General features: G+C 45.7%; 1 protein-coding gene across 1 annotated transcript in view; it reads right to left on the bottom strand.

Moving 5' to 3' along the window:
• The window catches only part of TRPM8 (transient receptor potential cation channel subfamily M member 8), a 52,755-nt gene that overhangs the window by 831 nt on the left and 37,315 nt on the right, over positions 1 to 14,609 (bottom strand). Inside the window, exons 17-23 of the mRNA XM_036766721.1 lie at positions 12,163 to 12,254; positions 9,292 to 9,433; positions 8,857 to 9,028; positions 6,779 to 6,956; positions 2,387 to 2,577; positions 1,798 to 1,897; positions 1,568 to 1,601 (exon numbers count right to left, since the gene is read on the bottom strand). Of these exons, the coding sequence (XP_036622616.1) occupies positions 1,568 to 1,601; positions 1,798 to 1,897; positions 2,387 to 2,577; positions 6,779 to 6,956; positions 8,857 to 9,028; positions 9,292 to 9,433; positions 12,163 to 12,254 (909 nt within the window). The remainder of the gene's footprint in view (positions 1 to 1,567; positions 1,602 to 1,797; positions 1,898 to 2,386; positions 2,578 to 6,778; positions 6,957 to 8,856; positions 9,029 to 9,291; positions 9,434 to 12,162; positions 12,255 to 14,609) is intronic.

The following is a 14,609-nucleotide window of genomic DNA, read 5'->3' as shown; positions in this document are numbered from 1 at the left end:
TTACTGACATGACAGAGATATCAATGGAATCCTTAGGCTGCTCATCAAGCCTCCTTTGCTCTTGCTATGTGGCAAGCTTATGAGAGTTTTTCTAAAGAGGACACAACTGTCACTGGGGACTTTAATTGTTTGAAGAGGATAAGTCCTATTCCTTCTGAGACTGCCCTCCACCTACTTTGTATGTGTCTTGTATGTAGATCACTGTTGCCACTTTGTCTTCTCTATCAGACTGTGTGCTCCTCAAGGGTAAGGCGAGTGTTCTTTTTTCCTTTCTTTGTATCCCCAGCACTTAGGTCACTGCTTTGCACACAGTAAGTCCTCAATAAATACTCATTGACTGACTATCTGACAACACTTTGCAGATGCATGGAGAGTGGGCACCAGAATGAGGTGGATGATTAGATTTCATGATGTGAGCTCTATGTAAACATGACCAGAAATACTTCTTCCTTCTATTTCTAAGTAACAAAGGAACCTAAGAAATGTTACAATGAGTTGGAATAATGGTCCATGCTGATCAGTGTTATATCTCTGGCAGTGGCAGCAAGGAGTTCATTACATTTCTTCATTTTCAAAATTCACAGATCTTACCCCGAATACCCTTCAGCTCTGGCCTCGTAGTCAAAGGATCAAGGGGCCTCTGAGGGCCATCTTGTGCCAAAATCCATGACCTTCTAAGGGAGTCATTATGGCTCTGTTATTCAGAAACTGATTGGAACTCTCTTTGTACCCATTCATGTTATCACTTTGACAATCCTGGGGGCAACAAGTTTCATGTTTGCTTTGCTCTGACTTCATTAGACACTAGATATATCCCAAAGGTCCAGGAGATAAAGATTGGAGCAGGAGTGAGCCACTGGCCAGCCAAGAGCCCGGGACCCCTAAAACAGCAGCAGAGGTCTTGCTTATCAGGCTGGTGGCTGCTGAGGAAGACAGCCTGGGAGGGTGAGGGCAGGAGGGCAGGGCATCTAGGCATGACTTTGGAGGGCTGATTAAGCAATTGTGGCCCATACAAAGGCTGCAATGGCACCAGTAACAGCCCAGGACCTTGCTTCCCAAGAGGCTGAGAAGGTAGCCCAATGTAGGAGATAAAACTCTGGGCTTGGAGTCCTTGGACATGGGTTCAAATTCTGGCTCTGCTGCTGAAAGGCTGTCCCTCTTCAGGTCTCAGCTTCATCACCTGTCAAATTAAAGGATTGGAACAGAGAATCTCTTTCTTCCAGCTCTAAATTTGTGATCCAATGTGGCACCAAGTCCTCAAAGAGGAAGCATTTAAAGCTAGGGCTGGACTGTAGAATTTGCAGAGGGGTACAGTAAAGAACTTGGGATTGGGAGTCAGAGGACCTGGGTTCAAGTCCTGGTTCTGCCAAAGGTAATAATAAGCTTTGTGGCCTTGGGCAATTCCCTTCGCCTCTCTGGGCTTCAGTGGGTAAGCTAGATGACCTTCCTACTGCAAACATACAGTCACATGGTTCCTGGGCATGGTCACTGCTGCCTGGTTAGATGTAAGCCAGACAATGGAGCCCAATGCCTGCCCCCCACCCCCATACCAGAAAGAGCACAGTACCTTTGTATCTAGCTGTCTAAATCGGTGTCTCATTCTGTAAAGAAGAGAGAAGGTAAGAGTTGTTAAAGTCCATTCTATAACCTCTCTGACAGGCATATGCTTCCCCAGGAAGGTTTCATGCCCCCTTAAAGAAATGGTCAACTACTGAATGCCTGGAAGATTGAGTTAAAGGAAGCTGGGTACTCTCATTGGCCTTAAGAAGAAAAGGAACAAAATGCAGGCTGACGTACTCTTCGGAATGGTCATTGGCTTTGGTGTTACTCTTAACAAGATAGTTTTCTTTCATTACAGCTTCCCATGCCAGGGTTTCATTGTCTTCATTTGTTACACCTTGAATAAAAAGGCAAAAAAGAACTGTAAGTGACCTCTCCCTCTTCAAATGGTCCTGAATGTCTTTATTTGTGTAAATATTTTGTCCTCCCCCTCCCCCTCAGGAGAAGGTTAGTTCCTTGAAGGTAGGGACCATGCTTCAGTGTCTTGTCTGTAGTTGGTGCTTAGTAAATGCTCGTTGGATGATAATTTGTTTGTCTCATGCAGTCCCACACTTTTATTTAACAGATGAGGGAATGGAAGCCCAGAGAGGTTCTCAGAGCCGCCCAGGTCACACAGGTGGTTAGTAACGAACTGAGACCCAAACCTGGCTCACCTGATTCCAAAGTCCCGCTGTCTTTCCATCTGCCTCTCTATCTCTCTCTCCCTCCCTCTCCCCTCCCCATATACAATAATTCAGTGTCAAGATGTGAAAGCTACCACCAAATTTGCAATATTGTAATGCACTCCAGAGGGGTGAGTTGGATGCTGAAGCCAGACACCACTCACAGCAAGCTGAGGGCTTGGCATGTTTTTCTTTGCAGCAACACTTGAAGCATTTTTTCACCACCATGTAGAAGTAAGCAAAGACCACGAAGGGGAAGGGGATGTTCAGGCGGCTGCAGTACTCCTGGACCAGGAAGTAACGCTGGAATTTCCACACCTGGTCGTTGTTTTCTTGCACGGTTCCCACCGTGTACCTGGCAGGGAGAACAAAACAGGGTGGCATGACCTCTGTGCTCTGTGCGCCTCAGTCAAGGGGAGTTCCAACAATCCTTCTCACCCTCACCTCACCCCTAAATCCAAACGCTGGCACAGAGGCTTGTTGGCTTGGGAACCAAATAAAAGTGAGTCTTGTGCCGGATCTCTCCTACCTTTTCTCTCCATCCTCCCTTCCTCCCTTCTGATTCAGTCAACAAACATGGATCGAGGCTTTATTGTGTACAGAGCCCTGGGTCGGGTGCTGGGAAGATGGAATACTGGCGATGGCTGCCATTTCTCTGGTCTTTTAGGGTTCGTAGAGTGCTTCACACTTGCTCTTTCATTTGTTCCTTGTGATAACCCAGGAAAGTGAGTGTTATTATTATCCTTCTTTGTAGATGAGGTTAATCAATATTCCCAGTCACACAGAAAATATCTGAGGAAGAACTTGAACTTGGGTTTTCTTGACTCCAGGCCTAACTCTCTGAAACCAGCTAGTGGCACCATGGTGCCTACAGCACTGGGCAAAGAGTCAGGAAGACTCATTTTCCTGAGTTCAAATCTGGTCTCAGACATTTACTAGCTGTGTGACCCTGGGCAAGTCACTTCATTTTGCTTCAGTTTCCTCAACTGTAAAATGAGCTGGAGAAGGAAGTGACAAACCACTACAGTATCTCTGCCAAGAAAATCCCAAATGGGATCATGGAGAGGCAGACACAACAAAAATGACTGAATAAGAACAACTGACTCTCTCGCCACTGCACCACCAGCTGCCTGAGAAGTTTAGCTCAGACATGGGTCTTTTGCCTTCCATAAGGCTGATAAGACAAAACAGCTAACTATAATACATGATTTTGTAGGATCAGTACATCAGACAGATGTAGGTCCAATTTCATTATGAGACAGAGGTTGAAGCTTTTGGTGATGCTTGAGGAGGCATAATGGGGATCTGGGATGGTTTTGTGGAAAGAGGACCATGAAACTTGGTTTTAGAGAATGGGTTGGAATTCAATAGACCAGGAAGGGGAGGGGCCGCTTCAGAAACAGAGAACTTGTCATTTTCAAGTGACATTTGAAAAAAAGAATGTGGAGTTAATTTCGTTCCTGAATATAAGATGATCCAAAATGCCTTAAAAGATTAGTCTTTCAAAGTTTGTTTAGTTTAATTCTGTTAATTTATGTGAACCATGACAGACAGCATGGTACGGATGGATAGCTAACTTGGGTCGAGAAGATTTAATGGCAGGTCTTGCCTCCCGCCTGAGCTGGCTGGGTGACCTTGTACAAGTCTCCAAACCCTCCTAAATTCTCTGTGCCTCAGGCAACTCTCTGGGACCCAAGAGTAGATGAGGCGCCATTCTGCATCGCTGGAGGGATTTTCTCATTGAGCACTCACTCCCCAAACCAGGGAAATCAAGCCTAGATTAAAAATAAAAAGTGAATTGTAATCTCCCTGAGGGCAGGAAGCCTTTCGTTGTTTTTTTTTTTGCCTTCATTTCCTCAGCTTCTTGTACAATCCCTGAAGTAGTAAGGACTGAAGCGTGCTTGTTGAATTAAACTGAATCGTTTTAAGACTTGGTAGAAGATTTAGGAAGGAATCTTCCTTAGAAATACTCTGTGAACTTGGTGTTTTCCATCTCTCCCCATTAGAATGTAAGTTTCTGAGGGTAGAGACCATTCCACTTTTTCTGTGGATTTAGGACAGTTCCTGGCACACAGTAGGTGCTAAATAAATACTTGTTTAATGAAGGAATGAGGGAGAGTTCCAACAAAGAGGAATATTTGAAAACTTGGGAGATCACTAAGAATTAGGAGACCTGACCAGGGAGGACTGCATGGAGGAGGTGGCCCCTGAGTTGTGCCTTGAGGGAAGTCAAGTACTCAAAGGTGTTCTGGGAACAGCCTTAGAGGACTGGAGATTGGAGGGTTGTAGGATCTCAGGGTCTCACTACTCTGGCTATTGAAACAGAGTCCAAGAACGGTTTTCATTCCAGGGACCCAAGATAGGTCCATCCCATTCTGGAATTAAGTATACAATTTTGTCTCCATAAAAAATGAAAACACTAAGTTTTGGAATATCTACTTAACTTTCAATTCTGTGAAGGAAATGGGTCAAACTGGCACTTGGTGGTTGAAAATTTAAAGCAGTAAGTGACAAGAAGCACAGCACAGCTGCTGGGCCACTCAGGCTCAGGGGACTTAGAAGCAGTGTCATCCAACTCACTCATTTTACAGAGGGGGACACTGAGGCCAAGAGAAGGTAAGCGACCCGTTCGAGCTTACCCAGGTCCTAGGTGATGGGGGCAGGATCTACATCCAGGTCCTGTTTCCAAATCCAGTTTTGTGCCTCTTTGCCATTCCCTCTTATCATACCGCCTCTCTCAAACGTCAATGATTTTGTAATTAGGTCTGTAGGAGAAAACTGTTTTCAAGGCCAGTCGAGCTGGTTATGCTTGCAGAGGCTGCCATGCCTACAAAGGCTGACCTTGGGAGCTGGTGTCTAGACGGTAATTGAACGTGAAGTCTTTTACCTGCTTTTGAGTGTCTGCGCTGAGCTTGTGATCAATACTGGGAAGGCAGGATCCCTTCAGGCGTTTACAGCTGTTTCCTTTTACCCTTGATATCATTAGAGGGAACTGTGGGCAGCTACTGTAAACTCCCACAGGTACATTTAGATAGCCATTAACAGCTGCCAGCAAACATGGCCCGTTAAGGTCAATGGGACCACGGGATTTCCAGGGAGGAGAGACTTTAGAAACCTTGTGGTCCAACACCCTCATTTTGCAGATGAGAAAATGGAGGCTCCAAGGAGGGAAGTGACTTGTTCAAGGTCACTCAGATGGTAAATGGCTGAGCCTAGATTAGAACTAGCTCCAGGGTGTTGGACCCAGGCACCTCAAGGTCATCTGGTCTGCCCTTTCCTTTGTAAAGGGGTCTCAGAGGTCATCTAGTATGACCCGCTTGTTTTACAGATGAGGAAACTGAGGCCCAGAGAGGGTATTTTCCCAAGGCATCAAGGTGGCTGTGAGAGATGGGTAAAAGTTAGGGAAAGTTAGGTTTCCACAGAAGAGTTAATTGAGTTCTACAGAATAATTAATTGAGTCAGTTGAAACAAAGAAGGAATAAAGATTAACCAGGATGAGGGTCCCCAGCCAATGGGAATAAAGTCTGCAGTTTTGCAGAAACCACAGATTCCAGATGCTATCCAGGATGTGAGGAAAACTGGTCTAAACCGGGCAAAGAATGGTCAAGGTTGAAGAGAAAACTGGGTCAAATGGCATGCTTAATTGGCTAATTGAATATTACCTCACAGACCTACAGGGAGGAGTTTTCCACCATTTTTGAACATGGGACATATGTTGAGGAGGGGGGAACATATCAAGGAGTTGCTTGTTGGGGGCGTGTAGGGAAGATTGTAACCCAGAAGGGAGGGGACCAATCTGTTCTCTGAAGGGAGGTACTGAGCTGATAGTGCATCAATCTATGTCAGTCTAACAGAAAAGAGTTGGTCTCACTCCTGCACGCCCCACTCCCTCTTCCTAAAGAAGGGCGGAGTCCGCTCCTGGCCAGGAAGGTTTACCAATTCCTTTGAATACTTGTTTCCTACGTCAGAACAATCCAAGGTTTGGTTAATATTGCTTCCCACACACTCTACATTCCAGTCAAACTGGCCTCTTTGCTTTTGCATGTAGCAAAGCATCCTCCCTTCTCTTCCTGATCCTTTGCCCTATTGGTCCCTCCTACCTTGAATGGTCTCCTTCCTCATCTCTGCCTCCTAGAAACCCTAACTTCTAAAACTCAGGTCAGAGCCACCTCCCATACAAGGTCTTCCCTTCACTCCTCACCCAAGTACTACAACTTTCTCCTCACAGACCTCACATGAACTACTTTGGGCACAGTTTGTCTGAGTTACCTGTGTAACTGTTGTCCATTCCCAATTGAGGGCAGGGAAACCACAGAGCCTAGTACAGTGTCTAACACACAGTAGGTGCTTAATAAGTGCTTATTGAAGAAAAAGGGAAGGAAAGGAGAGAGGGAGAGAAGATGAAAGTTAGAAAGGAGAGAAAGAAGGAAGGAAGGAAGAAAGGGAAGGGAAGAGTATATTGGAAATATCATCTTTCCAAAGACCCTGCATTACTACCCATATCCTGAAGACCTCCTTTTTTCCACCTTCAACTGGGGAACTGCCCCAGTACATACCCAAACATGGCAACAAGCAGGTTCACAAGCAGGATGTTGGTCGAGAGCATATAGATGCATACGAGGGGGATGGTGATCCATTCAGGGAATCGAGGCATCCTGTGTTCATCCAGTTCCACACAGAGAGGTTTGGATTCATTCCCAGTGAAGGTGCAGTGGGAAAGATCATAAGTGGTGCCTAAGGCACAGAAAGACAAGTCAATAACACTCTTGGAGGGATGGAGGGGGAGGGAGACACTACAATGGGAGGTGTTTCAACAATGTCAGATGAATGCTCTGAGTTCAAGTCTGGTCTTTGATATGGGTTAGCTGCGTGTCTCTGGGCCAGCCACTTAATCTCTGCCTGCTCCAGTTTTCCGATCAGCAAAGTAGGAATAAGCATGGCACCAACCTCCAGGGCTGCTGGGAGGATCAAAGGGCAAACTCTGTAAATGTTGATTGTGGTTTTTGCTATCTAAGAAACAGCAGGCTGCTCTTGGGCAGGGGGACTCCAGAGAGGCTTTTACTGGTGGCTTCCTCTCCACTGCCTTCTTCGTTTTCCCCATGCAAATGAGAACCGCATAACGTTTTTCCTTCAAAAGATCAAGAATTGATCTTCAGCCAGTAACTGAAGGAAGCAGGGTCAGTGTGGTGTGGTGTTATAGGGAGTGGTAGATAGAGAGTCAGCCTTGGAGTCAGGAGACTCGAGTTCAAGTTCTGACACACACTGGCCTCATAACCCTGGGCATTTTGCTGAATCATTTAGTGCACTAGGCACCTCTCCAAGACTAGAAGCTGCAGAAGAAGGTGCTGACCTGGATTACTGGAGGGAGTTTCCTCACCTGGGAGTTCCCTGTTCTAATGGAATGCCAGGTCCAGTCCCTATTGGTCCCTCCAACTGTAGGTAACTTGGAGTTTTAGCTCCAGGTGATAGTGTACGTAAATAGAGTATTTTGTGAACTCATGGCTGAATGTATGGAGCCAACCCAGGGTATTGGTGCAAAAGACCCTGCTCTGGTAACTCCCTGATCAGCCTCTAGGGATCCTGTGTTTGGCTTACCATGTCTTTCAGGGTTAGGCTTAGAAAAGATCCATGCCTATCCACTACAATCAATTAGTCAGTCAGTGAGCATTGATTTAGTGTTTATTACATGCCAAGCCTTGGTGAAGCACTAAAGATAAAAAGAAAAGCAAAACTTGTTCCTGACCTTCAGGGGCAGGGGAGCTATAGCAGATAAATAACTAGGCACATACAAGATACATACGGGGCAGATGTGGGGAAGGTAATGACCAGGTAGGAATTTGATTAAAGTTGGAAATAGTATTGATTTCATGGTGGAAGAGACCCTCAGAGGTCACTGAATCTAGTCCCTCATTTCCCACATCAGGAACTTGAGGTCTGAGAAGTCCAGTGACTTGCCCGAGGCCACATATGCAATAAAAAGTAAAACTGGGATGTGATCCCAGGTCTTCCAGCTCCAAATTCAATGTTTTCCCCACTGCACCCATCAACAAAAATTTATTAATTACCTATTGTGTTCCAGGCACTGGGATACAAAGGCGGAGGGGAGATGTCTGAATCCTTAGGGAATGAACATCCCACTGATAGAAATGTAATATCCAGCAACTCATTTCATGCTTTGACATGGAGGGATTCAGTTTTCACCTTCCTATGCCACTGATCTATGTAGTAAAGACAATTTCATGGGCTACAATTTTTGGAGCACATTGGCAAGGCTAAGGAAATGATGTCTAATAGTGAAGAATCCCTCTTTGGGCCAGTTTTCAGACTGAGGGAATGTGTCTAAATTGAGCCACCATCCTCTGGGGATTGACAGTAATCCTGAGAAACGTGTGAAGAATGAGGCTACCTCTCTTAAGCTCCACTCAACAATTCAAGTATTTCACTCACCTACTGTGTGCCAGGCACTGGAGATGAAGACAAAGTCAAAACAGTCCCTGACCTCAAAGAATTTAAGTTCTGCTACAGGGAATTGCACCACCCCCCTTCCACACCCTGGCACAAAATAAAGCATTAGGTCCCAGCCACATCCCTGCCATGCACACACATACATGACCCAAAGTGAGCTGTTGATTACCATCCACATCACTGGGCACCTGGCCAAACATGGCCAGGTAGGGCTCATAGATCACTGAGCGGAAGATCCACTCCCAGCGATGCTCATTCTGCCTCAGGATGCCTTGACGGGCCACCCCAAAGGCCACCATCCAAACCGCAAAGAGGAACAGGAAGAAGAAGACATCGATTAGCTAGAGGAGAAGGATGAAAAAACCTGTCACTGTCTCATTCACCAGCTCCCAAGTGAGTCTAACCTCCTCATCTCTTGGTAAATGTGTGTTGAGGGGTCAATTGGCTACAGCCAGCTTTTGTCAGACTTCAGCCTGGAAAAGGTCCCTTTGGGATAATACCACAAGACAACAACTCTGAGGTTGCGCCTTTGGAAGCCTCTCTAAGCAACATTTCTCTCCCTGTTTGGGGAGAGTACTTTCTTCCGCCTGTTCATGAAGCTTACCATCCTCTGCAGCATGATGATTTTGGGCCCCAGATTTCTGCTCACAGTGAAAATATGGATAAGCCTCAGAGTGAAAATGATATAATCCAGGCAAAAGATGACACGTCCAGAATATAGGGAGCTTTTGTTAGAGGAATGGAGCCTGTTGAGAAGAGGAAAGAGGGCATGAGAGGAAGAATCATTTTAGAAATCCTTTGGTTTTGTTATAGCAAAAATAAAGGATGTGAAATCTTTTGCAAACATATTCTCTTTCGACAAGGAAGTGAGGCTATACTTGTATACATGAGCACTAAGGAGATGAGGATTGAAGGTGGAAAATGCCATATTGGCAGTCCTAAACAGGGGAGCCGTCTATTTCCACTTTAGATACCACAAAGGAAATGGGTAGACCTGCCCATCTGTGCTGCCCCTTCTCACCAAAAACATGAAGTGGACATAGCCACTGGGTGAGCAATATGATCCTTGGAACAGTGGAACATCATGGTAATAGGAAGAGGGAAGAAAAAAAAATAGGAAGAGGGAAGAGGAGGCCACATTTCCCTTTGTAGGACTGCAGAGTTAAGGGCTCCTGGGGTGCACCTGTTGTGATGGCATGCACACACCTGTTTCCTCCTGGAAATGAGCTACTGCATGTGGTCAACCTGTGATGTTTCCTTCCAAATTCAGCTCAAGCACTAACTTCTACGTGAAGCCTTTCCTGATTCCCCTCCCCCAGCTTTTTAATGCCTTTCTTTCTCTCTCAAACGTATTTATTTTGTATTTATTGTATTGTGTTATTATATTATATTTATTTTGTACATATTGTGAAAATGCTTATATCTATGCAAGTTGTTTCCATTGGTAGAATGCAAACTCTTTGAGAGCAAGGACACTGTCTGTATTACCAGTACCTAGTGTGGCACCTGGCATATAGTAGGAATTTAATGAATGTTTGTAGATAGATCGGCTTTCGTTTTCCAACCACAAAGGCTTGATTCGAAACAAAAATCTTTGAGTAGATTTCTCAGGCAAGATAAAGGTGAAAAGTGACCTGGCTTCAGGAAATGGTCCAAAACCAAAAGGGATCTGTCCAACAGGGCCAGGAGAACACCAGAGGGAGGGACTAGGTGCTCTGATAGATCTCAGGGGGTGGGGTGGGATGGTGGTGGGGTGAGGAGGAAAGTAAGATAGGCCTCCTGTAGAAGACAGCTCTTAAGTTGAGTCTTGAAGGAAGATCAGGAATCTGAGAGGTGAAGGTGAGGTAGGAGAGCATTCCAGGCATCATATAAGCATGGAGGTGGGAACAAAATTCTTGAGCAAATAACTTCTGTTATTTGCTGTTAACGTTTATGACTGGGGTGGATTCCTCAGTCTGTTTCTTTACTGTCCACACAGTTCAAGACAAGCCTGCCTGGAATCCTCAAAAGTGAACCATTTGACTTAATCGATCAGAAGAGCTGGATCAGAGATGTTTTCTAATGTCCCAATGTGCACTGGAGATGACCCAACATTAATCTCAGTCTGGGGTGTCCATCAACTTTGAGGCTGAGCATTTGATTATTCTATCTGGCTTGCAAATGCCCAGATAGTCAGGAGCTCTGAGCAGGAGGACTTGCTGACATAGAATCCAGAATCATAGAAAGTCAGGTCTGGGAAGACCCTCGGAGGGGGCTGTTTCCTTTTTGCTACTTTTTAAACCATAGACTAGTAAGAGCTAAAAGAGATTTGGGAGCTCTCCTAGTCCAGTCTGTCTGTCTGTCTGTCTGTCTGTCTGTCTATCTATCTATCTATAACATGCCCAAGAGGTAGTTAGACAGTCTCTGCTTGAACACTTCCAATGATGAGGCAACTTCTCCCAAGGTTCTCACAGCTTATGTTTCACTATTAGTGGCTCCTTGTGGCCAGACGGATGTAGAGGAGCCATTCCCCTTGCTGCCTCCTATTCCTTCTAAGAGACATGCCCTTGACAGGAAGGCAAGTTGGGGAGTTGCCAGATGCCCTGTTTCTGGTAGAAGGAGACTCTTCTAAGCCGTCTGGAGAGCTTATCCCTCTGTCATGACTATAGACTGGCCTTCTGTAAGCTTTGGGATAGAGTGGACTGACTTAATTTATGGCAGCATTCTGCCATTTATATAGTCTGAGATGCTATTGGAATCGTACAGGATGGACAGGCAACTGTGGATGGGTTGGGACTATGCCATTGGAGGGAGCATCCAAAGTAGTGAGACTGCTGGAGAGGTGGGGGGCTCCCCCTTCTTGGCCATCTTGAAGCAGAGACTGGATGACCACTTGTTGGGTGTGTCTTAGTGGGGAGTCCTTTTGTGTAGAGGCTGGACTAGGGGGCTGCTGAGTCCTCTTCCTGCTCTTAAATTCTGTCATTCTATTTGAGTGACCCTCTTTGGGCAAATCACTTCAACTTCCTCGGCCTTAGTTCCTTCATCTGTAAAATGAAAGGATTTGACTAGATGACATCTAAGGTCGTTTCCAGCACTCTGGTCATCAGCAGATGCATCCTCATCGCCATCTTACAGACGGGGCAACTGGAACTGGGGGAAGCCAAGTCACTTGGCTGAGGCTTTATGAGTTAGAATTCAAATCCAGGTCTTTTAGCTCCAGGATCCAGCACTCCTCCCCTGAGACCAAGGGATTTCTCCTAGTGATGAGAGCCATCCACTCTACATCAGAGGAGACCTTGGCATATTTGTGTTACGGGGCAGGGGAGTAGGAAATTCCTTGCTGAGTGTTGGACCTCATGCATGGCTCATTGTGATGGAGCCTCCACTCCCATCACTGATGGTGTAGTGCATCTGAATTTTAACCCTTTCTCCATTTAATGGCTCACTGAAGAGCTCAGACAGTACACGATTTAGAAAGGCCAGGAAAGTTTCTTACCGGAAGGCAATTCCTGCTATGAAGTAGAATAATCCAAGAGTGTCCATGACATTCCACAGGTCGGTAAAGTACTTAAGGCCATTCATGTACCACTGTAGGGCAGAAGAGGGAAGGTGTGGAATACCGTCATTAAGGAGCGCTGACTACCCACATTACCCCGTTCTCCCAGACTTCCTTTACAGGAAGTCCTTTCATTCATTCATTACCAGCTCATTTATAGCGACTGTGTGAGGCAGGTGTTGAAGGGACAAAGATATACTGTGGCCTCCTGACTAATATCTGGATATCCTGAGACCTAGGACCATTCTTGGTGTTGCCCTGAAAGTGGAAAACACATGCCAACAACATCTACGTGTCTGTCTGTCTGTCTGTCTGTCTGTCTGTCTATCTATCTATCTACCTACCTGTCTATCTACCTACCTATCTGCCTACCTGTCTGTCTATCTATCTATCTATCTATCTATCTATCTATCTATCTATCTATCTATCTACCTATCTACCTATCTATCTGCCTGTCTATCCACCTAACTTTCTGCCTATCTATCTATCTGTCTGTCTGTCTGTCTGTCTGTCCATCCATCCGTCCATCCATCCATCATACCCAACCTGGATTTTAGAGATTCTCCATAATGCTCCCCCTGTGTCCCAAAAATTTCAGAGGACCATGGAGTCAGAAGAGACCTGAGAAATTAATGCCCAAGGTGATTTAGCTAACAAGAAACCAACGCAAATCTACCAATCTGAGGTCCAGCCCTGGACTTGGAAACAGGAGAGTACTACCTTTGACGCTTCATTTTTATGGAACAGGGGCAGACAGGTCATGTAACATCTTTGAGACTCAGTTTCATCATCTGTGAAATGGGGATAATAGCTCTACATGGCTGTTGAGAGGGTCAGATAACATGTTTCTGAGGTTCTTTAGAAAGGTCCATCATTGTTATGTTGTAGAATTAGATGCCTGATCATTTTTTTTTTTGTGGGAGGTAAGCAGACTTGTGATTTAATTGTTGTAGGGAAATGCCAGTGAAGAAGCTCCATCTTCCAGTGAGGATCTGCAAGTCTCTTGCAGCTTATCATCTTAGAGGATCTTGGGAGCATAGATCCAGAGCTGGAAGGGACCAGGAGGCCAATGAGCCCAATTCCTTCATTTTACGCAGGAGGAAGCTAAGGCTGAGTGAAGGAAAGTGATTTGCTCTAGGTAGCAAGCCTGAGAGGTAAGATTTAAACTTCAGTCCTCTGATTCTGGACAGAAGAATATAGTAGACAGAGCACCAGGCCTGGACTCAGGAAGATCTGAGTTCAAATCTGGCCTCAGATTCTAGCTGTGACCCTGGGCAAGTCACCTCACCCTGTTTGCCTCAGTTTCCTTATCTGTAAAATGAATTGGAGAAGGAAATGGCAAACCCCTCCAGTATCTCTGCCAAGAAAACCCCAGGGGTCATGAAGAGTTGGATGCAACTAGACAACAATGCCCCTCACATACAATCGATGAGCAAATCCAGTGGTTTCCAGTTTCCTGAGAGACTTTTCCTGTCCATTTCCTCCTTTCTGTTCCCACTGTCCCTGCACATGTACAGATCCTCTTTCCTGCTATAAAATGACTGTAAGAAGGTTATTATCATTTTCCTATTACTCTCCTCATAGAAGATGCTTTTTACATGGTGGCCAAAGGAATTATTTTGCCCGTAGATCATAGGATCATAGATTTAGAGCTGGCAGGGATCTCAGAGGCCATGAATTTCAATTTCTTTAAGAGATTCTTTGAGGAAACTGAGGCAGACAGAGGTTAGGGTCACCCAGCTAGTAAATGTCCAAGGTGGATTTGAACATAGGTTCTCTTGACCTAGAGTTCTGTGCCTTCTCTATTAAGCTGTGATGGCTCGGCATAGCTCCTCTCCTCAAAAATGTTTACTTTCAAGGTCCTCCCTCCAAGGTCACCATCCCTTTAAGGCCCACCATAATCGGATACCAGTCTCCTTGTCCAGCCCTGTCTCCTCCCACTCATCTCCACCCTCTTCGTGCTTCAGCCACGGTCCTGGTAACACCTCATGTACTGCCCAGCCTCCTTGCCCTTTCTCACTCTCATTCCCCCTCCCCCTCCCAGGCTCCACGTGGTGCATTCTCATCCATCAGACCCTACTCAGATCGTGCATTTTCCAAAAGCTTCCCCTGTTCCCCCAAATTGGTAATCACCTCCCCATAGACTCCATACACCCCTAGAATGCCCTTCTCCACAGCTCTGGGATCCCTTTCATCCTTCCCTTTGCCTCTTGGAACTCCAAGCTCACTTGTGGACTTCACTCAAGGTTCCTCTTCCGTGTGAGACCTTTCTCACCTTCCCCAGATGCTACAGCCCTCCAAAAATTACCTTGCATATCCTGCGTGTAATTTATATCTCCTTATGTATATCTACATGCTGTCTCCCCTCCCCCACCCCCACGTGCTTT

This window comes from Trichosurus vulpecula, chromosome 7 (genome assembly GCF_011100635.1).
Source record: "Trichosurus vulpecula isolate mTriVul1 chromosome 7, mTriVul1.pri, whole genome shotgun sequence".
In the NCBI taxonomy this organism is placed as follows: Eukaryota; Metazoa; Chordata; class Mammalia; order Diprotodontia; family Phalangeridae; genus Trichosurus; species Trichosurus vulpecula.
Note: the sequence above shows the minus strand (reverse complement) of the source record. Positions and strands in the feature narration are given on the sequence as shown.